This window comes from Platichthys flesus, chromosome 11 (genome assembly GCF_949316205.1).
Source record: "Platichthys flesus chromosome 11, fPlaFle2.1, whole genome shotgun sequence".
In the NCBI taxonomy this organism is placed as follows: Eukaryota; Metazoa; Chordata; class Actinopteri; order Pleuronectiformes; family Pleuronectidae; genus Platichthys; species Platichthys flesus.
The window spans coordinates 20,201,630-20,228,685 of NC_084955.1; the positions used below are offsets into that span (position 1 = coordinate 20,201,630).

At 38.8% G+C, this 27,056-nt stretch overlaps 1 protein-coding gene across 1 annotated transcript in view; it reads left to right on the top strand.

Annotated features, from left to right (window-relative positions):
- The window catches only part of grik3 (glutamate ionotropic receptor kainate type subunit 3), a 78,803-nt gene extending 52,947 nt beyond the window's left edge, over positions 1-25,856 (top strand). The window contains exons 8-16 of the mRNA XM_062399783.1: positions 394-501; positions 2,583-2,696; positions 6,181-6,384; positions 12,224-12,447; positions 15,624-15,742; positions 20,913-21,130; positions 24,106-24,331; positions 24,564-24,814; positions 25,532-25,856. Of these exons, the coding sequence (XP_062255767.1) occupies positions 394-501; positions 2,583-2,696; positions 6,181-6,384; positions 12,224-12,447; positions 15,624-15,742; positions 20,913-21,130; positions 24,106-24,331; positions 24,564-24,814; positions 25,532-25,726 (1,659 nt within the window). The 3' untranslated portion in view covers positions 25,727-25,856. The remainder of the gene's footprint in view (positions 1-393; positions 502-2,582; positions 2,697-6,180; positions 6,385-12,223; positions 12,448-15,623; positions 15,743-20,912; positions 21,131-24,105; positions 24,332-24,563; positions 24,815-25,531) is intronic.
- Positions 25,857-27,056: the final 1,200 nt, after the last annotated feature.

Sequence of the window (27,056 nt, forward strand, 5' to 3'; positions counted from 1 at the left end):
CAATTCGTGCTCGTACTCTTGGTCTATGGGTGTTCATGCATGTGTGAGTGTGAATGTTCTCTCAGTTGAAGATAGAGGCAGTTGTACCATGTTCTGTCGACAGCACTTGCATATTTCTCTGCACTAGTTCTTCATTAGGTTTTGCCAAATTGCAATATGCACCATATACTTGGTTCCCAACATAAGTTAGTGAGTGCACCTAGTGGTGACAAAATGCACTGCAACAGCACCATCACTATTAATACAATTAAATCTGAATCAATCTGACTGGGCGACTGTGAATAATGATGTTAGATTCCTGTAGTAGTTGCAACTGGTTGTGCCCTAGTTTAGTACATGGACAATTTGGAATTTGATCAATGAATATGGTTTTAAATATGTTTTATCTTTCAGTCCCACTGGGATGGTTTGACGGGGAGACTCTCATTCAACAAGACAACTGGTCTACGTACAGACTTCGACCTGGATGTCGTCAGTCTAAAGGAGGACGGACTTGAAAAGGTAACTTATTGAAATGCTAGCTTCCGTTACAATGCGTTCTTTGCTGAGATGGAATAAAACTTATATCAATGTATATAACCCCAAACAGCGTATAAAAATGTAAAACTTCTGTGACGATTACACAATAAAAAAAAGTAATGGAATATTGATTTCAGAAATACATCTCATATTTGCTTCCTGAGGTGGAACGGATAATGCAAATTTGACGGTATCATTTACCTCCTAACAAGGAAGCAAATTGGCTGCTTCAACATAAGCATAAATTACTGGATTATAAAGCAAATTGGATTAGGGTACACATTAGGGTGTTAATTGCAGCCTCTCTTAATAATAATTTGAGGTGATGCCCAAAATGCTGTTTGGCGGTAATGAGCTGTATAAACATGTTTTGCAAAAAGGGGGAAAAAACTAACTAAGAGGTTGGTAATGTAGAACTTATTTCATTATAGTGTAAGGCAAAGTACCCTCTGGACTATAACAGCTTTTCTCTAGTAGAGGGCTTTCATACATTATGAATACATCAAATAGGGATAAGTCCCATTATGACTTCCTCAAGTACTCCCCAAAGGCTCAGGACCATATAATAGCAGGGGCTTTTCAGCTTGTAACCCTTCTGTTCAAGAACGGAGATATTCACTTGTAACACTACTGCTTTGAAATTATTCCTCTTCTCCCTTTTACTGGCATCTTGTCCTGCAAGCAGTCAATTAAGTTGAAGTACAGTCAAATTGGAAAAAAGTATCTGATGGCATATTTGCATCTTCACATGATTGACAAGTCCTACACTCATGCATGTTCGTGTTGATCCAGCTTTGTGCTGCGGAATGCCATTTTTTAATATCCATGGAATCGGCTTTAACTATTTGAGCCTGTTAAGATGTGGACTTTTCTCAACTAATCCACTGTAATTGAATATTAGCCCAAATGTGAGCTTGTACTGGATTTATGAACAGTTCCTTAGAGTGCCACTTTTCAGTCCTTGCCGCCACGCTCAGGAGGGTGAAATAAATGTAATGCTTGCTGTGTGGTTGCATGAGTAAATAACTTTTGAATCAAGTCTTTTTGCTAAACACGTTTAATGAATTGAGCTAATTGTAACTGGGTACAATTACAAAGAGTTTTGCAAAGCGGAGAGCATTCACAGATATTTTTAAATGTCTCTCCTGGAGTCCTCTTTGGTTGTCTGACAAGCTGTAACTAGTGTGCTTTTCAAATTAGAGCATATGCCTCTCTCTGGATTAGGCAGGGAGGACATTAATAGAGGTTTTTCATGCTTTTTTTGCCGGGGCGCTGTGTGTCTTTAAATGGATCCACCTCGAGCAGGAAACCCTGTGATTATTAAAAGCTGTGTCTGTGGTAATAGAGAACGCAATAAAGATGGATGGCGGGATTTGGTAGAGGGTTTGACTTGCAAACAGAGATTGTAACTGACAGCCAGCGGACTATTTGTGCTAATGATACGTTCCAGAGTGTGTCTCCACAATATGCAGAGGTTCTTGCCTGAGGGCTTATCGCATGTATAACTCCTTTTATTTGTTCAAATCTCTTGGCTTTCCTTTCCGAGACAGCAGAGTCGAATTACTTTTACAGTGTAATTCAAATTGCAGCCTCATGATGTAACTTTATACAAATGAACTGTACCCTTGTTGCTGTATTTGCCATTTTAATAATTTTTCGGTTTGTTTGAGTGTCATTGTTTGGACTTTCTTTCTTTGTTATTCAGATTTACATGGATGTCAGATACTCACAACACCAGTGACATGTTAGACCTTCTTCATTATTTGTGTACTATAACCAAATTTAATATTTTGAAATATATCTAAAATCTGGTTTATAATGTACAATTCCTCAAATGACTCAAATTTATTTGGTTAGCTCATCGTACAAGATTTATTTCAAGATATACACCTAACTACGTTTTGCTTTTCAAACACCCTGACCTGCTGATATGAAGGTGACTCATCATAAGCTGCAGGAGATGTGTTCAACCTGGCTCTAATGCGTGGGACGGGTTCTCTGCTGGGGTCACAGCCCACCAACAGGCACAGAACTCTTAACTACAGGCTTTTCATCTTCCGCAGGTGGGGAAGTGGAGTCCATCAGGGGGTCTTAACATCACAGAAGCGCCAAAGCGAAAGGGGATGAACATCACAGATTCCCTGGCTAACCGCTCCCTCGTCATCACCACTATCCTGGTAGGTCACCTGTGCACCCTGGTGTGAAAGATAATACCTTGAAATTCAGCATAAGGTCTTATATCTGTCTCTCTCCAGTAGAGATATTCATTGTCATCCAGAGGGCATCAGCCATGTTATATTCCAGATTTAGTGCAACACTAAAAAAGAGATTCACTAAGTTTACAACATATCTTTGTGACATATTATATTTGCTAGATCTAAACATAGCACACAAATCACAGATTATAGATCCGATACTGTACAAAAATGTTACTATAATTGATGGTTTGCTAACCCGACCCTCCATTGTGCAGTCATAGCTTAACAGCTCTATCCAGGCACAGAATACCTGAAAAAGAAGTACATTGTTCAAGTGAGTTGTTTATTGCATGTATGATTTGAAATATCACTTTTACTTGTGTGTATATTGCCCACTAAAAACAACTGTAGGAATGGATCAAGCAGCGTTTTATATGTGCTCTAACATAAGCTGCAAATGTAGCCCAGCAAGCGTCCTCCTTACGCTTAAGGACTTGATTCGATTTGAAGGATCAGGAGGAGGTGTTGTTGAGTCCAGGTCTGTTGTCCCCGTTGATTTACGTCTCCTTTTACCTTAACCTGAACCTAATCCTACTCTAACCACTTTTATCGGCCTACTCCTGAGCCTTGGAATCTAATGTGTACCATAAATGAACCCAGCATTAATTCTAAGGCCAAGGAGCATTTCATCATCAACAGTTTTTGAGGTTGCATTCATTTTAAGCTCTGTTCACCACAGCACAGCCCCTGTGTAATATTTCTTTGTGGTGAGGATGCTGCTAATTCAGAATTTTGGCTCCTATTAGAGGCTGTTTGTTCTGCCCTTTAATGGATTTGAAGAAGCTTAAATGTAGTACCAGAAATAGCTTTACGTTAAAATCATTTACTGCAATATACAAATAATATTGCATCTTCATTTTAATGTCTCGAATCATCACAACTGGTGAGGAGTCGGTGCCTGGATCCTGCATGCAGCTTCAGCCCCATATTCTTTTCGAACAAAATCACATATGCAGCGATTCATTTCATATTTAACACCCTTTTACAGGGTTTCAAATTTAAAATGAGTCAGCTGGAAACATTAAAAAGTCAGAGATGGGGACGGCGTTTTTAACAACTCATGTTAGCCTAATTAGCAAGTTAACTACAGCTGATGAAGTGTGACAGCTCCAGTGGACGTTTCAGCTGGCAATGGCCAAGTGTCTGAAAACACAAAAGTCTGTGTAATAAGACCTTTTTTTTACTTTTCTCATATTTCTCAGGGATTGGGTCATGATGAAAAACAAATATGTATATATCAGGCACATTTAGGGAGCTTATATCAATGTTTGGGTACTAAAGTGCGGCTTCATTGAATTGAAGAGACATTTGGGGCGTTGCCAGAGGTATGTGCTCTACTGAGAGTCTTTCTAGTTATAAGATATAATGAACTGTGTTTTAGAAGGGAATTAAATACATGTTCAGAGGCTCAGAAAGAACTGGGTGATCCCTACAACAGTTCCACATCATGTAGAATCCTGTGCACTAGACTGCCACTGGATACTGGGGGGTTTCTGACGTAGATGTTCTCCCCCCCCGATGCACCTTTTCGGGACAGATATACAGGCTACAATAATAAACACTATCATTATGTCTATGTTCGCCAACAAGACTGTAATTTTGACGACTGAGGTTAAGTCATGACATAATTAATGCTTATCAGATGGTATTGTTCATTCCATCTCCAAGAGGAGAAATCGAATGAAGTTCTAATGATGCAATATTGAACTTGTATACACTTGTGCCTGCTAGTGTTTTTATGATTTAACCTCGGAGTTTGAGTGGTGTTAGATGTGTTCATCACAAAGAACTTCAAGTGATTCAAGTTCAATTAAACTTTTCCAAAAATTCAGAATACATTTGAATATCTCTGACATGTTCTTTGATTTGCTATTTAACTGGGAATCATTAGTTTAAGGTCATAAAACTAGCTACTTTCAAATTGCTGAAGAGAGTTCAGTCTTAATATCAATCTCTCCTCTACGGGGTAATGATATTGCATCAAACTGATTCCAGCGATGCATGAACAAGACGTCTGACAGCTTTATAGTGATAACTTTGTCGAAGAGATTAGGCACTTAATGTGTTTTCCTCCTTACATTAATTGTTTGCACTCCATTGCCTGTAATGTCTCTTCACAGGCCCACCTCCCTCCTTCTTTCTGTTATGCTAGCCCATGCTGCGACTGCGAGGGTAGAACTGGTATAAACACTTTGATTTGAGTTCAAACCTTGGGGAATAGCAAGAATTTGAAGGCTAGAAACAGATGGTAATGACTTTTTCCCTTAACATGCAAACTTTTAGATGAAGTTAATTGAACAACTTAAGCAAAGTTTGTGACTAAGCGCCTAACTCTCTAAATGCACTGTCAAGTATTCATATCTTATCATTTATTTAAAAGGACATCGCAATAGTAGCGTCAAAGTGGTGCTGTTTTTTAATAGCAAACAATTAAAGACATGTATCTTTCTCTGTATGTCTTTCCAGGCATTTTTAGTTTATGCAGTGTTTCATGTCAGGTTGTGTTACAGACCACAAAACAAAACTATGTCTAAAAGCCAACTGCACATGATGTTGTATTTTATTACGATAACTTCCTCTGTTCCCACCTACAAACTTATCACCCTTGACCCCATGAAAAAAACTATTTGTGTAATAAAGGGCACTATTACAACCTTTGCATGAATAGACCAACATATGTCCTGAAATGCGCAGCAGGATATGCAAGTCTATCTGGCAGCAAAAAGGTAACAGGCACTAATTAAAGGAAATCATCTATGAGCTATATTATGGGTCATTGTCACTGCAGGTGTGAGCTCACTTTCTGTCCCTTGGAGTTTGGTGACAGTTGATGTAGGTAAAGTTTTGGGCATGTTACATTATGATGCTGTATTCTGTCCCTGATCAACCTTTTACACAGACCAAAATAATGGGCAGCCAGACTGGATATTACAGGCCAGTAAAAGGTGGCAGCTACCTGACCATTAAATAAACAAACTGTGCACCAGCTTCATGTATATAGGTCAACACACAGCAGCGTGGGGACGACGGCAGGTTCAGTCAGCTCAACATTACAAATATAGTACAAACCGCTGGCAAACATTCCCTCTCTGTACATTACCATCACTATTGCAACGACTGGTTAGGGCTTTGCAATTTGAAAGACATTTACTTGCATTAGAGTATTAAAGAAGTCAGGTCTCCTTTCACTAATACATCAATGTAGGAGAAACCTCAGCCATCTTTCATATTTTAACACTTCCTGTAGCCGTACACCGAGTTGGAATCTGCTGTCACTGCCTGTTAAATGCAACAGTGGCTCATCAGCTCATATCACTTTGCTTCAATTAGGTGGATGTGCTGAAACAAATTGAAAAAGCTGACCTCACCATTGCTTTTCATTTGATCTTTTGGGTCTGCGCAGGAGGAGCCATATGTCATGCTTAAGAAGTCTGACAAGGCGCTGGTTGGGAACGACCGCTTCGAAGGGTTTTGCATCGACTTGTTAAAAGAGCTCTCCAACATCCTGGGCTTCACGTATGAGATCCGCCTGGTGCCTGATGGAAAATATGGCTCGCAGGACGACAAGGGCCAGTGGAACGGCATGATCAGGGAACTTATTGAACACGTAAGTTGTACTTCATATTGTCTGCTGCAAAATGTTTCCCAAAAGGCACATTTTGACATTTCTGGAATATATAAATATAGATTAGATTAGAAATTAGATAAAAAGATGGATGCAACACTTACATACAATAAGTAGCTAGATCACGCATCCAGTTAGCTTAGCAGTTGCCAGGCAACTAGAGAAGAAGTTACTCTTCCACCCCAGGTATACAACAAGAAGTTTTGTGTTTATGTTTTGCTTCGTGTTCCAAATGAGGTGTTACATGTTAATTGGCGACCTTCTGAGGTGTTGGTATATAGATTTACATAAATCCAGGCAAGCTGTTACCCCCATGTTCCCAGTCTTATTGCTCAGCTAAGCATTTTTTATTTATTATCCACACATGCAAGAGAGTGGTATTAATCCTCTCAGCCTATTCTTGGCAAGCAAATTAGCCCTTTTCCTCAAATGTCAAACTATTCCTTGAATATGCTGCATCTCTGCAATAAGGCAGCTCCATATACTGTAAATGTTTTTTTACATTATCACATGAACTTACAAATTCATGCCATTGAAGTGAACTGCTGGTTATGTCCTCTGTGTGGACAGTGACATAGTTATGATGGAGTACGAGTCAGGGGGAGCCTGCAAAGCTGTCAGTTACATTTATGGCACAATTATGTCAAGGTTGTCTAAATGTTAAAAGTGTGTTGATGCCAGACAAACCACTGCCTTCAGCTGAAGATCTGGGAGGAGCAATGTAAATGCATTGTATATTGTAAGGATACCGATCATCTTATTAATGCAGAGTGGGCAATCGCAGCTGTGTGTATCAAACTCATACATCCAGCGGCCATGAAGCAGCGGCTACCCCAATGCCATGGTTGCAATTCCCTGCTGGCATTTCATAAGCGTCCCTGTCAGTGCTCTCTCTTTGTCCTCAGCCCCATCAGGTCAGCGCTGTACTCAGCTGAAAACTTGTAATAGCTTAAGTGGCATTTATTGCAGGGAATCGTATGGCAGGAGTCAATGGCTTGGTGCTGAAAGGGTTGAGAAAGGTGGACATCCACTACACTTTGAATCAACATCCAAGCTTTTTGCTAGATCCATGATGATAACAATAACCTTGAGGGGAACAAATGGATTACTAAAGGCAAAGAACACTGGCACCGAGATGAAGATGCATGGTTCCCTCATTAAATTGCAAGTTCACTCGTTGTATTAGTCTGTTCTTCAGTTTAAAGTTGGTGTAGGTGTCCATTTAGTTTGTTCATTAACTCAGTCAAATAGATAAGAACAATGAGTGTGAATGAGGTTAAAGGTGTTTTGAGGAGATTTAGCATCTGGTGATTGAGACCTTCTGAAAACAGTGTAGCTCAACTTCTATTTTTGCTCCATTTGCATTTGGTTGACATCTTTAAAAAGTTATAAATAATAAAGCAATAGACAAATAGAGTTCACAAAATTGCATTTAAACATGATTCTCTTGATAAGACACTTATATATTGGAGCCTTTTTTAGGTCTATTGCTTTTGTGAATAGCAGCAGAAGTGTAGATTAGAATCTGTACTGCCAGTTATTGCTTTTACTGTTCCGTATCACATGACCAAGGATGCATGACGTTGCCTTTGTGGATTTTTAGTCAGTTCTATTTTGTGGTCCAGTGCTTTCCTTACCCTTGTCGGTATGGATAAGCTGTTCGTGATTCAGCAGACCTGAAACATAAACGTTAAGGCAAGCTCAAGAGATCTGACCCTGGAGTAATATGAGAGGCCAGTGAGAAGACGTAGCTACCTACAAACTACTGCAGCTGTATTTCTTCTAAACTTGTGAAATGTACTATGCAGTAAGTCGGTATCCATACAGAGTGGTCTATTCGAAAAACCTATTGTAAGAATTAATTGTGTACACCACATACAAATAGATACAGAGGGTAGAAGACGTCCAAGGTCATAATTTGTATCTGTTAAATTTGTATTCATAACTACTTTTTATTAACTTCTTAAACACCCATTCTCCCGCCGCTGTAAAACAGATAAATAAGATCTGTAACAGTTTACTGGGGATCAGTGGCTTTACTTAAAAAAGGGTCCTGACATTAGATAAGGTCTGTGTTAGTGTAGAAAACAGGGAAAAGTGTTAGTTTATGCTGATAAAATGGAGCTGAGGCACTAAGACATCAGTTCCCACAGTGTAGCCTCATAAATCATAGTTGTATTATAGAAATTACACAAAATTGTTTGACTGACATTTTCTTCAGAGAACATGACTTGGGTTTATTAAAATCAGTTGTAAGCCTCCATTCGTGTCTGTTATTCATTAACATTTGTTGCAGAGAAGGAGATGTGACAGAGAGTAGAAATCTGTGTGTGAATTTCTGTGTTTTGACTGTGATAGTATTACACATTTCAATCCTCGTGCTACTGATGCTTCTGAATGAGTAATTGCGATGTTGCCAACTGCAGCGATTTAGTATTGTGTAACATACAGCCCTTTATTAGCCTCTGTGTAGTCACAAAGCCTGCTGTGGTGCCAAAGGGCATTGTTTGGAAGGTGCTAAATGATGCAACAGGCCTTGTTAAACTTGATTTAGCCACAATAGATGATCACTTTAATCATGCTGTGATGCAAATGTTAACAGCGTGCTTAGCACATCATTTGTTTCAGTCATGGCAATTAATCTTTTCTTCAACAGATAAGTTATAGCCGGCCAAAATCCTCTTACACATATAGATATTGGACGAGGCTTCAGCCTGAATGATAAGCTGAAGCAACGTCATTCATTTGCATTCAGGTAGAAACGCCCATAATTGGGTATTTCATGGGGGAAACGTGTAACTGCAAGTGTGTGTGACTTTGATTTTAATCTCAGAAGCAGGATTAGGTAGTTGTGAGAGTGGCTAACCAATAGCTGTAAGAGCATGAGTTAAACTGCCACAGCAGCAAACATTTCCCTTGAGTAAATCACTTTCCAGACGACCTCACTCTGAAGCCCTCTACTTATGCAAAGTACCAATTTCTTGATTACAGTACGTGTGCTTCATCATTAGCCCTTTGTATATTTTGATACCAGACTACAGCATATAGGACCGTCCGTGTGTATTTATATTACTGTGGGTGGTTAGTAAATAAATGTCACACTGTGCATTTGTTTCCCACAATGCATTTTTTGTATAAGAGAACAACTGGTTATAAAAACCTTTTTCTTTTTACATTCCTTCAGCATCCAAGTACCAAAAACAGCTTTTGGTTGTCCTACAAATTATTTCCGCAATTGTAATCACAATCTTCAGACAAATTTGCATTTCAATCAGTAGGATAACAAATTTGCGTTAGTCAATTGTTTGGAAATTATTCTTATATCACACTACCTGCTCTAAGATGCATGTAGACTTTGGACTTTGTAAATAAGTGACAAAAGGCTTGTTTTTAATTAACACATGATTACTGCATATTTGGAATTGAGTAAATGCACTGATACCATCCACTAAGTATGGTCATTGTACAGTCAGTGAGTTCAAAATAAATGACTTTAATTCAGTTGAACTCTTACACACGCAGACCTATCTCCACAGAGCTGCGTCAGCGCAGGAGAATGGTTTGACTGCAGCCATTATCATTCTGCTATATATATGGGGAAAATGCTTATATTTCTTTTTAACCACACATAATTGTCTTGGGTCCCAATAAGCCAAGGATGCAGTTACGCTGCCCCTGCAAAACAGTAATGAAGGGGAGGGACATTTGGAATATTTGCATATGGGGAAGTGATCACTGCACTGAAAATGACACTTTATAGAAATATAGGAGTACAAAAAAGTAAAGAAGTGATTTTATTATCAAAGAGGTTTTTGTCTACATTGTTGCGTTGAATACATTAGCTCGCAAGAGCGAAATGGACTTTGAAAAGGTTTACAACCAGGAAGTGGACAGGGGAGAATGGCTGACTTACACCTGCAGCCTATATTAAGCTTAATCTTAGGTTTAATTTCATGAATCCTCCAGGCTGTTGTCAGGTGAGAAGTTCCAGAGGGAGAATACCACTAAGCCGACCATCTGCAAACCCAGATAACACCAAGCCATGTGGCATGCACTATCAGGTTATCTTGCATATGCCCAGTTTGTGTGCCTAAGCGGCAAGTAGAACAAGGACATGCAGCATGTATATTAGCTTGCCTTAGGGATGTCTGCAATCGCATGCTGGTTGATCTTCCGGCTGAGTGGCAGGTTGGTTCAGAGCTGCAGTTGGCAGCAGAGAACAGAGGGAGCAGTATGTGATGTAGAAATTTGAATATTTTAAGAGGGACAGCAGAGGCACCGCAGGATGCACTGGCTCTCCCATCTTTCCATCTCTTCAGAGGCCACTGTGCATTTAACCACCATGTTGCTGACCACAGGAGTACATAATCCACAGTGCCACATGCAAAGTGGAAATGTTTTCTTTCTGACCTTTGTTTACTGCTGTGTGGTAGTTATCAAGTGAATCTGTGGGAAGAGCTGTTTGAGCCACAGGGGAAGCTAAATTCATGTTTTGAATAGCCGTAGGGCCCCGAAAGTGAATAGAAACGATGGTTAAGCTGGTAAAAAACAGAGAAGATGACATAGAATACATCAGCTCGCAAGAGGAGGGCAGGACATAGCTGCATCACTCAGATCAGCTTTTCATCTCGTTAAGATTGAATGTGTTTGTAGAACCAGCACATTCCAGTCCTGTAGGGTTAGAAGTCAGGGTTTTGCATAAAATACAAAAAACACACAAGCAGTCTCATATTACTTGGTAAAAAGGCTGTACGGGGAACTGCTGTACGAACAAGTCCTTTTCCTCTTCCACTGCTCGATGTGTAGGAAGAAAAAAGCCTCCCTTTGTGAAGGGTCTGGATTCTTGGAAGATAGAGGTATTCAAGCGTGAACCAAGCAGCTGGTTTCATTAACCTCCTGTCCAGACATGGTGCAGGGGGAGTTGTGAGGGGCATTGAAATGTGCAGTAACCTTCCGAATATGCAGTTATACGCACACAATAGATGACTGAAACTTATCTGTATCTGTACGTGTCTGCTCAGCAAGTCCTTTGTAAGATGCCATAATCGTGTCATTATTCTATCGACATTAGGTTATGGCTGTAAAGATGGAGCAGCACAAGATACATTAGAACAATGTCTGTTTTCATTGGAGACAAAAACATGTTTCACATTCACTATTTACCAATTGTATAATTATATTTAAAATGAATGACTGTAAATGCTTGTGAGTCTCCTCACATTGAATAAAAGACATTTTAAAAATAAAAACTTAAAGCCCCTGACACAAATGTCACAGTATCAATGATATAACATGACTTATACTTAAAATAATATTCTTGGTAGATTTGACCCATTCAGAGTAATGCTAATGTCAGCATGTTAACAGGCTTGTAAAAGCAATGTTAACATGCTGTTGTAATGGGAAACTATTTCATAGTTGTTGAGATATATTTAGACTTTGTACTAAAGGAACACGGCCATCCACTATATTGAGAAGGTCGTTGCTCCTATCCCCTGTTCCCCTATTATGCATGCTGACGTTTCAAATGGCTCCTGATGGTTGTGCCGGCAGTGTGTGAATGGTGTGTGTTAGAAAAAGGTCTGTGTATAAAAGCTAACTATTTAAAGTGTCTGTAAAGGGTGATTGTGAATTGTAATGTTAAGAGCTTTGAGTGGTCGATAAGACTAGAAAAAGACAGGTTCCTCACCAGTGTTATTAGAATTCATCCTCTGGGTACCAGTCATCTTTCTACTACATGTCTTGGCAATCCCTGATTGTGTGACTAACAAACTAAAAGACAACAAAGACCAAACTATCTGTTTTTGTTTGTCTTCAACAGAGAGCAGACTTGGCAGTTGCTCCACTTACCATAACCTACGTGCGTGAAAAGTTTATTGACTTCTCCAAGCCCTTCATGAGCATGGGCATTAGTATCCTGTATCGCAAACCCAATACCACCAACAACGGCTTCTTCTCCTTCCTGAATCCCATGACTCCTGACATCTGGGTCTACATTCTGCTCGCCTACCTCGGGGTTAGCTGTGTCCTTTTTGTCATTGCCAGGTAAGTGTAAAATGTCTATATGCAATTGTTTCTGCAATTGTCTTTCATGCGTTTGTCCATAGGACTCTTGGATAGACATAATTTACACAGATATTACTGCAGACTTTTGAGGACATCAGTCAGTTTCTCATATTGTGTTAGCTGCCAGGTAGTGATCAAGGCAGTTATGTCTGCATGAGTTCTCCATAGACCAGAAGTGGGAGAAGGAATACAACCCAGCCACTTGAGTTGCAAAGTCCTGTGAGATATCTTTGGAACTAACAATGCAGCTTCAAACGATTTGCATTCAGAAAATCGTTTAAAAAAAATTTAAATAGTGGCAAAAGTTCAGCAGAACAAAAAGCAACAAAGTCGCACACCTGATGTGAAGCTCCATGGGTAGAATCTACAGTATTCATTGTTCATCTTTAGAATAAAAAAACTAAATTAGTGGCAGCAATAAGTGAAAGTTATTATGGATAGAGATTATCAATGTGACTAAAGAGTACTTCACTTGTATTTTTCTTTCTTTTTGGACATGAGCATGATGAATATCCTGTTAGTATCATTGTCAGTCTTTCCTCCTCTCATGCAAAGTGGTGCTTGAGGAAGTTCTTGAAAACTGGGCGTTGAAAGGAGTTCTGGGGTTTGAGAGCAAACAGCTGCGCTCCTCTTTCCTCATTCGTTATTGCGAGACCAAACAAATTCTGGAGTGGCTTCACATAAATACGAAATCATCTTAAATTGTTGCTTCAGCGAAATAGCTGAAAAGCTGCATCTTAAAATGTGAATCATACAACAATACAGAAAAGTGAACAATGAGATGCTTCAGCACCAATGGGCAATTTTAAATGTTGGACAGAGTTGTCAAGGTTTAGTCATACAGTACATCTGCTCGATCCTGTTAATCATGCCGCAACGTACATTTTATTTATTTGTTCAAGAGTGCACATTATTTCAAAACTGTAGATAAATAAAATGGAAGATAATGCTTGTATTAACGTTTACCTTTAAACTAAGAATGATTCGAGAGAATGCAAGTCCTGAATACAAAACCTGAAAATATACACCAAAATTGTCCAAAAAAATACAGAGGTTAAGATATGTTGGTTTGCCAGGAGTGAGAATTAGTTGCCATCTGTATATTCAATATGCAAATACAAGTATTTTATCGTCATGGTACGCAGAGATTTACAGTTTCAGTGTGTAAGATTTAGGTGAAAGGGATCTAATGAAGGCTAACGCAGGTTCTCTTTAGGGTCGGGTAAGATTTGTTAAGTGTAAGAGAACATTTATAATTTAATTCATATTATTCAAAACCAAAAGCATTTGGGAAGTTAAAATTTGACTTGTAAGTTTTAAATTTGAAAGAGTAACGGGAATGCAGGGGGAATAAAAACAATGCGGTCATTGATGTAGTAGTGGGGAAATTAGTGTAATTTAATGACTAGCAGAACTGAAACATTACTGGAAAGTGCAGGTTGCATCATTGGCTGCAATGTGCAAATTATATATAATGTCTGTAAATACAAACAGCTTTTTGCTTGTATGATGTTTCTGATGCCAAGCAGGTTTCCAACCTTGTCTTTCATGTAGGCTGTTCTCCTGGCCAATGGTTAATAGTGTTGTTTAGCAGGCAATTCTGTGGGTGGCTGCACAGTCTGAATGTGATTTTGAATGTGCTTTTTAGAAATTAGCAGAGAATTCGGCCGATACAAATCAGCTTTGTAACATTTTCTATCAAGACTGCACTTAGAATAGATTCAAAATTAATATTAATGTTTATGTCCTTTTCATGAGAGGTTTTGATGTACGGAACACATTTACCATGCCTCTTTACTATCAACCTACTTAAGTTATCTGACCATGGACTCTCTTTGACAATAAAACATATTTTTATATTCACTATAGCCCATCACAATGCAGAATGTAATCTTTAGGATTCACTTTGGTGGGTTCCAGGGATATTTACCCTTTTACTTATTTTGTTGTTTTAGCTATTAGCACTTTCTGTATCTCCTTAAAGTAATAAATATGCCACATTTCTGTCTGAGATAGTATCTGCAGTTGAAGGGATAAATTCTACTGGAATTCACCTGGAATACTTACACATTATATAAATATAATATATATTTCAAAAGGGGGTAAGTGTGTTTTATCTCAACGTCTACCTTTTTAAATGACTTGAGGAATAAAAGTGTGAAGCATTATCAGGCAAGTGTCACATTAAATGGCAGATATATGGAAAGATTGCTTTTTGGTTTGATGTTACTTTAGGAGAAGTCCTCACATTGTCAAATGTGCCATTTTAAACCATCTGAAAAATAGTATTTTTTTGCGTTGGTCACATTTAACTACAAAGCACACAATAAGTTCAGGGTGTTTTCTAAAGGTAAGACTTAGAAACCAACAGCATTTTGATCTACAATGTGTTGGACTTGACATTTCATCAGGGATTTAGCTTTTTAATTTTTCAAACATAAACCGGCTCATGTAGATTTTTCCCTACATGCCCATGTTATAGCCATACACAAAGCTGCATGAGTCACTATTTATGTGTGAAGAACGGCTCAAACAACTGTGTGTAATTTGTAAACTGTAGCTTGCAGTGATGAGTACATAAAGATTTAACCAACTCAGTAGTGACTCTCAGCCATACTCAGTTTTTGTGTGCTTTTAGCTCATTGTTTGTTTTAAAGTCGATAGCCTAGCTGTTTTAATGTCAAACTCATTTCTAGCAGCAGCAAGCAGCAATTGTCGCCTAAAAAGCTTAGATAACCAAATAAACATTGTGTGCCCACCTCTAAATGGCAGACAAACAACAAACAAGACTGTACAGTATTGCAAAGATGGATCATTATCTGCTGTATTTGGATATAAGCAACTGCCTCTAAATGTTCCCCTAATCAAGATACTTGTTCCACTGCCACATGTGGAACAATAAATTCAGATGTTTGAAGTACTACATTGTCGAGCTGCCTTCATAATAGTTCTTTCTCTTTTACTCAACACGAAAGGTGAAACTTGGAAATTGCAGCAAATCTCAGAATAGCTTGTATGCTAATATATTTCTTATTTTCAAATTCTTCTTGAACAAGGAACAGTGTTCAGAAAGGATAAATACTAGAGGAAGTTTTGCATTTTTTAGATCGGTAAAGCTTTAAAAACAGCTTTCTAACTTCTTGTTTCGTTCCAAGGTTCAGTCCATATGAATGGTACGATGCACATCCGTGTAACCCCGGATCAGATGTGGTGGAAAACAACTTCACCCTCTTCAACAGCTTCTGGTTTGGTGTCGGCTCCTTAATGCAACAAGGTACAGCGGCAAACACATTCCCTTCCCTGTCAAAAACAATACTGTCACACCACCCCTCCTCTCCTGTGCATGGCTAGCTCCCACTTTCTGCCTCTTTAAGCTCCATGATTTCCATTCTGTGACTGTTTCATAAGACATTTACCTGTCAAGAACAACTGCCGAGCTCATGACAAAGGAAGGCTGTTGTCGGCTACCTGCTGTTTAAAAAGAGAAAAGTAGGTGCCAGCCACTTGTCAGAGATTGGCAGGTAAGGATGGAAAACATTGCTGCATTTATTTGTCCATAACACAGTCGCTGGCCCTGCACAAGAGCTTTCTGAGTGTCATGACAAAAAGGGTAACTCGAAGTACATGTCTGACAAATGCCAGCTGTCAGCCATGCTCCAACTGGCTGGTGTGATGTTTTCAGCGCCGTATGAAATGGACCTTTAGTGACCAGCTGTAGAGAATCCATATGTCTCAGTCAAAACAGTTAAACACATAGCCTATCATCTTAATCTTAATCAATTAAATATACTGTATATATTTATGAATGTATTTAAATATGGACAATGTGACAGCTCCCATTCACTTGAATGGTAAAGTGGTCTGTATATCTATGTAATAATTCAAACAATATCTATCTGTCTGTCTGTATGTTACAAAGTTGAATTTAGTACGATGTGAAATCTTCAATTATAACAAAATTTCAATAAACATGGGATCAGCGCTCTGTGGCAGTGCCGGCTGGGACTCTTCAACGCAAGTGATGTTGTCGATCACAACAACAGCAACAGATTCTCCCGTTGGAGGGCTCTGCACACTGAGTCGAGCTTTATCAAGCTTTAAATGAACAGGTGAAAAGCTCTTTGTGCAGCAGTGGTGGTGCAGGCAGCAGGTCTTTACTAGCTGCTGCTCTATTGCTGTTGTTTTTACTTTGACAGAAAGCTGCAACCAGCATTATCACGAGTCAAGTCCAGACCGGCAGGTTTAGAATGGGCACTGCACCAGTATCATGTAATGCACACATTTAAAGCATAAAAACAACAGCACCAATTTCTTCTTTCAACAGGAAAAACCCAACATACAAAAATTCCAGCGGCAGATTAAATTCTACCTTGGGCAGTAGAAACCAAATGATTACAAATTGTTTTTCACTCATTAGGTGTCACTTAAAGGGATAGGTAAGCAAATGAAGGCCCCAGAAATAACTTAATGAAGTCAACTGTGCAGTGAAAAAAACCCAAGTAATAAAATGTTTAACCTCAATGTAACAAGACAAATCAAGGAGGCTCCGAGAGACCTGGGAGTGTATCTGTGCCCGTAAGGCTAGCAAACACATTCAGCAATTCATTAAGCACAGAAGCTCGGCAGCACTCTTGTGAAACTGCATAGCAGCTCTGCCAATTTGCTGGTGCAGACATAGGGCTACGGATGTAGCTGCAGCATGCAGAGGAGGGAAAGGAAAGGGAATCAAAACAAAATGAGCTAGTTAGTAGCCCATATTATTAAAATAAACAGTGGATAATTCACTATTATAATGTATACAGTGGCCCACTGTCTGTCTGTCAATGCCTGAGCTTCTGTGTGTCTCATATTTACCGTGACTGACTAAAGCAGCTGCTAATCAGCTCGTATTCAAAGCTCATATGGAGAAAAGAATATCACTGGGTAATCAGAGTTAACATGAAGTTCATGTCTGAACATATAGTGCATATTTTCTGTCATGTCACATTACCGTTTTGACAGGATCTTTAAATGAAAAACTGTCAAAATATCTTGACAGGGAGATTGAAAGTCGTCTGTGTTTCGATTTGACACCTCTGATTCTGGGATCCTGCAACACCCAGTCGTCCTACAGCCTCTCGTAGCACTTGCTGCCACTGGTATCCTCACCGATGTATATTCTGTTTGTGTCACATAAACAGGCATCTCTTGCTCGTCTGCCAAACTGTGACAGCAGCCGAGACGGGAGCCATTTCCGTGACATGTTTAAAATGCAAATGGCGTGTTTGAGGGGATCCAAAAAAAAAAAATCAACCAGCTTGTCTGTGGGAGGGAGGTGTCACAGATAACACAAAGAACACAAAATATGAGGAGGTGCAAAAGCAAACACTTTTTGCGCTTCAAACGCATTCCTGGGGGTCTCAGTAGACTTCTGCTCACAACAAACATATGTCTGATCATTTTCCGCAAATTGGTTTCCTCATATAAAATAATTTTTGAAAGCACATTTGATTTATGAGTTGATTTATTCCCAATTCTCTCAATCTCTGAGACATTATTGCTTTCATTTTCTACCCGTAGTTTTTAAGCCTGAAATATTATATTCTCTATTTGGTTTTTCATGCTTGATTTAATTAGCAATGGCATTTTGTCTGTTGTTAAGAAACTGAAGCCTCTTCTTGAGATTCAGATCAAGATTTACTTGCGATGCAAAAAACATTTGCATTCACAATTGAAATAATTTCAAAGTAATTAACAATGAATTAAAGCCCCCAGCACTGAACAACAGCTTTTGTGTTATGATTCTATAGAGAAAAAGCTGAGTGCAGGTAATGTTCTCATGGGAAAGCCCAGTTCTCTCATATTAATGTGGGGCATTGCTAGTTGGGAGAAACACTTCAGACATTGGGGGCATCATGTTAAGCACAAGGCACTCCTGGATTCACAGAGAACAGCTTTTTGTGTCCCAAAAGACTGACAATTCAAAAAGCATCATTAGATGCAAAACAGTCTGTTCATTTACACAAAGGAGAATTGCAGAGTGACTTCTTTATGATCTCCTCTTTAGAAATGTGGGGCTCTGTCGTGTTAGTAGAAGCTTCAGAAATATCTATATAGTAGCTACATGCTCAAGTATTCACTGATGCCGTAAGACATACAGAATCAATTAGTAGTCAAATGGAATTATTTAACTCTCGCAAAAAAATACTATTCACAGTAAATAATATTCATATTACAAAATAACTGAATCATCAATAGTGGAAATGTAAAGACTCAAAACTCCCTATTCATCTTGAGACATTAATCTTGAAATGTTATGTAAACTCCTTTTCTAATGTTTTTCGTATATTTCTTTGTATCTTCTTTAGCGATGCTAATTTAATAATATTGTATAAAATCCTGAACTTGGTCACACACATAGGTCCTAATATTGTACACAACCATTTACGGCATTCATATCAGTGAGATATGTGATATTTACCTTAACAGAGTCTGTGTTGTCTTTCCTGAAAGAACGTTAACATTTCCTTGGTTTCCTTGAAGTCCTTCTTAGAGTAAACAAATGCCATTTTTACATCGTTTTGTTTTTTGAATTTATTAGTGTTCTGATGCAGAGGCACACACAGTTCCCTGCTGACAACAGCGCTTTATAGTGTGGAATTCAATTGAGTTACCCGTTGCTTCACTTCATTTTTAGTGCGACCAGGGAATGCATCTGGATCTTCCCCCTCTGAAGTCAGAGTGAATTAAGGGACGCTCCTGTCGTCCCTTGTTTGCAACCATGTAGTCTTAGTCAAACCTCAAAGGACAAATCCAATCAAATTTGGTGGGAGAGGTTAAAGAGCTGACCACTCTGCTCCCATTCTGTGGGGTTGTTACTCTTCAGATTGCCCTCATAAATCTTCTCAGTAAAGTAACAGAGTGCACAAAGCACAAGGGTATTTTAAAGGTTGTCAGAGATGAGATATAAAGTAACTTTAGTACCAGTCAGTGTACCATTGTAAACATAGTATTACTCAGCAGAGGACCACTCAAAGTCAAGGCTGATTCAGAGCTGTAATGTCACTCGGGCTCCGCACAATTGTATATCTTGATTCTTCTTGCATTTATTTATACAGACTGTGATGATTTGTTTGCAAAATAGACCCGCATGTACGTTTGGTAAAAACCTGATAACGTGACGACATAGAAACAGAGAAGGAAAACTGAGTGAATTATAATCGTGTCCGTTACATGTCTCATTTATATTTGATCTGACATCCTACAGAGATGCGCTTTTCAAAGCAATACATCAACTTGTATGTTCACCAAAAACTAATTTCCGAAAAAAAAGATTAATTAGCAATAGGAGGAGGATAGACTACTATTGATGCCAAAAGATACGTTTAAATTGGGAACTTAATGCCAAAAGTCCTTTCGCAAATCTGTCGTAGTGATTACATTCGAAAGCAGCTGCCTAACTGATGAGTATGACTTAGGAGTGTTTGCATTTTACAGGGACTTGTGACTTTTCTAAATGCGCTCATTAAAGGATGCATATTTTAATTTCAATTTAGACATTAGATCTAAAGTTAGATCTAAAGGCAAAATAAAAACCCTAACAATGATGATTTCTCAAGTCTAACAAAGAAGAAAACCAAATCAAACTACCACAGTTTACTTTATATTCTCCCCATGTAAGGCCACCATTTCAGGACATACTCTCTTGGGTCATAACAGCAGTCTGCCCCCCAAATGTGAAGCCCGAGGGACTTGATCAAACCCTGATGGCAAGCTGCATTATAGGGCATGAACCCTCCTCCGTGTTAGTGGATGGGACATGGACCCAACTGAAGAGTCAAAGTACATGTCAAGTACATTTATCTTAAAAATGGTTTTGTCATTTTAGCCCTGATCCCACTGATGTAAGTTCAAATGTTGTTTTTTTCAGTAAGTTTGGTTTTATATAGTTATCTGATGCCTTCAAAACAGGATGAAACCTCATGATTGACACCTGAGATGGCTCACAATCAGACCCCGCTGACTCTGGCTCCAAATGTGCAACTGTTCATATCAGGAATGTTTACATGTCTTGATAGTGGGAGGAAGTAGAGATGTGTCATCTCTCTTTATATATACAGTCCATGGTAGTGTCATTCAAACATTTGGTTGTGTGAGAGGACATGTCGAAATACAACTGTAGTCATCTGCAGCAAAAGCCTGAACTGAGAGTTTTTTTTACACCCAGTGTTACATTTTTGGAAATTTACACTTTCAGGTCTGATCTGCCTACTTGATATTCTTAGCTTGGAGTAATTTCTAACCTGCCAAACATTGACGGCACCTTGATCAACACCAGTTGCCCTGCTAGAAATGTTTACAGGCTAATTACCAGAAATGTCAGTGTTCATGTTTATGCATTTGTTAAATTTTGTTACAAATTTGGCTGCTACAATTTCATCTTTCTCACTTTGTGTTGCTTACAGGCTCAGAGCTGATGCCCAAAGCCCTGTCAACCAGGATCATTGGCGGGATATGGTGGTTCTTCACACTGATCATCATATCATCCTACACAGCGAATTTAACAGCTTTTCTCACTGTGGAGAGAATGGACTCAGCTGTGGACTCAGCTGACGACATCGCCAAGCAAACAAAGATTGAGTATGGGGTCGTCAAAGATGCCGCAACCATGTCCTTCTTCAGGGTACGGTATTAACATGAGCAGCTACGATTGAATCAAGCCATTTATTTATTCTTGAAATCAATTTAATTTACATTTAAAAAAAACGAAAGGTTACATTATCATTTTATCGATAGTGGAATTGTTGTAATCATTTCCATTTCCAATGTAAAAACAAACTAGCTTAAGTTTGTCAAAAATAAACTCATACAATAATAGTGCTGTAAAATGTGTGTGTTCAGAAATGTGGCAAGATGTTGAATCTTGGACTTTTTTTTTAATCTTTAGACTTTTTCTATATCTTTTCTTTCTATATCTTTATTATTTATTTATCTTTCCCCAGTTAGATCTTGAGTCCCACAGCAAAGACACATTCTTCAGCTTCTCCACTCCTCTACACTGTTTGATGTGTTCCTCCATAATGATTTTTTTATTCCAAAGTTTCAGCGTTTGCCTATAGGGTCCTTCACTTTATTTTATTATTTTTGAGCAATAGATGTTGCTGCTGCTGCTGCTCTGGTGCTGAATAACACATGTAACAGACTTACAGTTTCTCCAAGTAAGAAAATGAAAACACTGGGCATTTATATTGAAGATAGTCCATAAGTTTACAACAGTCAATAGATAGACACGAAAAAGAGAAGGGATTTTTCTTGGGCAAATTTTGTTGCTGAGCTCATAAATGTTGTAGGCTTCATTGTTGAGTTTGCTGAAAGGTTTATGATTTTGATCCTGCAGCTTTGAGAACGTGTTTTGGTTTGGGATATTGGTTCATGATGTGCATTGACATAATTAGTAATGACTTTTGTACGTCGTCTTTTTTGTTTATTATGCTCATATTTAGGTTCATTATTTGAATTTGGGATATATAACTTAAAAAGGTTTACAAGCTCTAATGTTGCCACACATCTGAAAGGCTTGGTTTTAGCTGCTAAGTCTTTGAGGCCCCCCTCGCTGTAAAGCCCAGTCGGCTCTGATTGGCCAGTTGTTGTGAAGGCTTCCAGCACATTTAGGAAAAGTTTTCTCGATTCTTGCTTTACCTGGCTATAGTAGGGAGCTTATAACACAGAGAAATTGGAAAAACTGAAAAAGCCTGTGTATTCTTTAAAAAAATGTATTTAGTTAGTATACTACAATGTAAGTGTACTAACTTATTACATTTCATCCCATGAATATTAAATTGGGTGTAATGATAAAGAAGCAGCCTGGATTCAACTCGACTCGTTGACCCTTTGAAAAGAAATCAACCTTCGCTTCCTCTGATTAGCCATGTGAAGTTATTTAAGATCTTTCTGTGAACTTTTCTAAATTGCGGTTGTGATTGTCGCGTCATAAATAGAAGGCGACACAGGTGTCTAATTACCTCATCAAAGCGGCAAGGCTCGAGTGCCCTCTGCTCTCACCTGCACAGAAAAGCCCTGATGATGTAGACTCAGTGAGGCAGAGAAGCAGGATAAATACTGAGGATAAGGGCTTTGCAGATGTATGTAACCAGAAGGATTTGGCCCTAAAGTTATGTTAGGGTGACATACTAAGTTATGTGTTTTGCTTTAATTCTATTAAATGTGATTTGTAGTTTAGGATAAGACCACTCAAATGAAATGGACTAAAGAAAATGGACTGCTGTAGAAATTCCTCCCATAGCATGGAAGGTTGTGTCATAATTTTGGGGGGAAATGGATAGAAAAGATCCAGTTGTCAAAGGAAAATTGTTCCTGTAGCAATAAAGATGAAAACATTGAACCAGATATTGTAATAAAGTATTACATGTAGGTATAATAAATGTTATATATTTGTAGACGCTTTAGTCACCCCCAGACATATGTAACACTAAATATGCATCATTACACCCCTTTAATATTCATGACATGAAATGCAGTCAATAAATACACTGACCCCAAAAGACCAAATACAGTGTAATGCTAACTTCTGTAAATGTTCACCAAGATAATCATTTAGCAATGACAAGATATAAGAAGACACACTGTGCAAGTCACAGTGTCAGTGTCGTATAGAAACAGTTCAAGCAAATACATCACGCTAGACACAATTTAAGATGTCCACAGAAGGTTGCCATGTCAATTGAATGCTCTCTTATGAGGGGCTGTTGTTTCGTTAAATTGCAAAGGATATCAAGAGCACAGAAGGGCACATTTAGACAAGTCAACTGCTTCCAAAGGATGAAGTTTTCATCTGCTTTAAAAGGCTGAAAGAAGCTGGATGTGGCCGTATTTTGTACTCTGGGCAGGGAGAAGGAATCTATATGGAAGCATTCATCAACAGGAGACCTTTGGAATCACATACTGCTATAATTCAAACCAGCATCTTATAAGAAGGACACTTGCAAGTAATCCCAATTGGTGCTTTTAAGTTTTAATATCAGACTATCACATCACAGTTTAAAACAACAAATACCGTGTTTCTACTGGAGTCACACATAATGGAGAGCTTCTGATAACAGCATCTTTCACAATTTGAAATGGCTTAAAGTCTTTAGACAGTAATTATCTAGGATTAGACATGGCATAAATGTGACCTCACATAAAATTGCATGAAATACCACATAGCCTGATGCAAGACTAATGGAGAGGCATTCTATTATTGCTGCTTCAGTAGCACTTATGAGAATAGATGTGCACAAAGCTTCAATTTACTCCCCTTTAATCCTGTAACAGTGGAGATCTGTGGGAGTAATCACATAAATCTGTTTGGTCACTAGCTAAAGGATCCATATTCGTAAAAAACTGTGTCTATAATGTAACAAATGTATTGCCTGTGACAGTTTTTAATCAGGCATTTAAAACTCCCCATGACATACAGTCATTCTGCCCTTCAACAATATTAGTAATTCAAGCTTCAATTATTTGGGCTACAAAGTTATTAACTATTTCTCAGTGATAAAAGTATTGCATATTTAACGTTTTTTTTCTTCTGTATTGAGAAAGATTGTTCAAATAAGGTTAAATGTATTTTAAAACTAATCTTTCCCTCCCTTTCAGAAATCTAAGGTTTCTACTTTTGAGAAGATGTGGGCCTTCATGAGCAGCAGGCCAAGCACGTCCCTAGTGAAGTCTATTGAGGATGGGATTCAGAGGGTGCTGAAGTCAGACTACGCCCTCATAATGGAGTCCACCACTATTGACTACATCACTAGGAGGAACTGTAACCTGACCCAGGTGGGAGGGCTCATCGATAGTAAAGGCTACGGCATCGGCACTCCCCTCGGTAAGACATGCAAATGACCTGGGAATATATTTGAGAATCGAAGTGATACAAAAAAATCCAGAGTTTTGTGTCGCCCTTCAAAGTATAAGGGGGATGTTTTTTAGACCATGCAACTGGACAGGATGGTTTTTTCTCCCTGCAGACTGTGTGCCACAACGTGTGTATGAGCCTCATAATCACAGACTGCAGCTGGCATTTCTTCCAAGTAAAACCGACCTTATGTTGCTTCCAGGCTCCCCATACAGGGACAAAATCACCATAGCAATCCTAAGCATCATGGAGGATGGGCGCCTACACATGCTGAAGGAGAAGTGGTGGAGCGGGAACAGCTGCTTGGATGAAGAGCGTCGTGAGGCAGGGCCCATGGGTATCCAGAACCTGGGTGGTATATTCATCGTGCTAGCTTCTGGCCTAGTGCTGTCTGTCTTTGTGGCGATTGCTGAATTCGTCTACAAGCTAAGGAAGACTGCAGAACGTGAGCAGGTGTATATCCCCATAAATCACACACAACATGCTATTATATCTTAATTTGATCTCTATTCTGAGTTTTGGCTGAATAGATGGGAAACTAATCTAGACTTAATTTAATTACACTGCACACATTTTTTTAACCTTGATTTTACCAAACAAGTTGCTTAACATGCCTATTTTGTTTTTGATCCTCAGCACATAGCCTCCAAACTGAAGCTGTGCTCTTTTCATGGCTTTTAATTTGAACATGTTGTAAAAGATTTGCATGTCTGTGGCTAATCCCCAGGAGTACTTGGCCTTAACACTACATTTACTTATTTTAACAGGCATAATTGCAAATTGGAGCATAGAAAATGTATCCATTATTAGTCATTGAATATGTCAGAGTAGCATGAACCCTTTACTGTTGTTAATAGCTAATTTGACTCAAGCTAAGCGAGTTGTTGCGTGCACCATACTTGTTCACGCTTTCTGACACAGCAACAATAATGAACTGTGTGCAGGCTTCATGTGGTGGAGCTGCGATTTGACATTGCTGACAGCCACGGACACACACGCACACACACAAGCGTTAACACAATATGAATGTTGTGTTCGTATGCATTTTGTACTGTTTAGAGTGTTGACACTCTCTGCTGTCAGAACAATTTAAAGCTAAAGCATTTACCCCCCATCCCTTTCCCCTATTCTCCTTTTATTCTCCTCCCCGCATCCTCCCTTTTTGCCCAGAGGTCTTTGTGCAGTGCCATGGTGGACGAGATCAGACTGTCGTTCACCTGCGAGAGGCGAGTGAAACACAAGCCTCAGCCTCCAGTCATGGTGAAGACGGATGCAGTGATAAACATGCACGCCTACAACGACCGACGACTCCCAGGAAAGGACAACATGAGCTGCAGCACTGGGATGACTCCTGTGTTCCCATGACATTGTGTTCCCCCCAGGGCAAGAACCTCATAAGCAATGTGTCAGGGGCAGTGCCGGAGACTAGAGACAATGGCATAGACGGAATCACCAGATACATCATCAACCACAGTGACATGGGGACACTCACAAAACACGGGCATCTCAAAATGGCAGCATCCGCCACACAGGTATGACAACATTCACCACTTTAATCCAAACCACAAAAGATTTGAAAAAAATAAATATGTGGGGCGGTCGGGGAAAAGAGTACACCCAAATATTCAGTTTTAAGTCTGTTTACGTGCGCAACATAAAAACACAAGAAAACACACAAAATTTCAAGGAATCCTCATCAGTGAAAAGACTGAGAATTGTACTGGACTGAAGGCTTTGATGAGAATGGCAATAAATGACAGATATACAAAAGGACAAGGAAGTGCAGTTTTCATTGATTTTGTTTTGTTAAATATCATGTTCTAACCTTTATCCTGTTGATTTATACAAACTCCTACATAGCCTTTGACAGCAGAAAATAAAGTTACCTCAAACCAGTTCTCTAGGCTTATATGGTAATTTTCGATTTAAAGGCAGTAGGATATGATAAAGGATCGTTTGAAAGCTTGGTTCACAGGGACAACTGTTCAGCAGTTTGTTGGTTAGAGTAGTGATGTGTACATTGTTCCTCAAAAATTAACCATAGATGCAAAACAAGCTACAATTGAGAGAAATCCATATTAAACAGGAAATTCCACTATTGATGACTGGATCAGTGTTATGTGATAAATCTGGCCAGAAACACAAATTATGTCAGAAAGGATTTTGTACATGATTGAATTTTAATCATTTATATTGCCAAAGATCTGACCATTAAACAAACTATATACTGACAAGTTAGAGCCATAACTGCTAACTTAGCTTTGTAGAGAGCAGTCACCTTGAGGTCCATGCAGAGTAAATCGTAGTGGTGTAAATTTGACTATCAAGGGGTTCTACGAATCCCTTGGTGTAGGGTAACATGCAGACTGGGAATTGTATTTGGGGCAATTGTGGCATTGTCTTTGCTTGGTTAAAAAAAAAAAAAAAAAACTCACTTCAAACTATCATTATTAAGAAATCTACTGGAATAACTTCCTAATCCGTGAAAAAAAAGACATTGGTCCTTTGTGAATGATTAATCAATTCCAAAAGTCCAGGTTCAGTTTTTCAACATGGTTAAAATGATAGCATGCTACAGAATGGGCTGGAAGGCATTGTATCAATAAAGAATTGTAAGGCACAGAGACTTTGACCTTAAAACTGAAGAGCATTTTTGAGTGCATTTAATTGTGACATACCCATCAAAATATGCGCT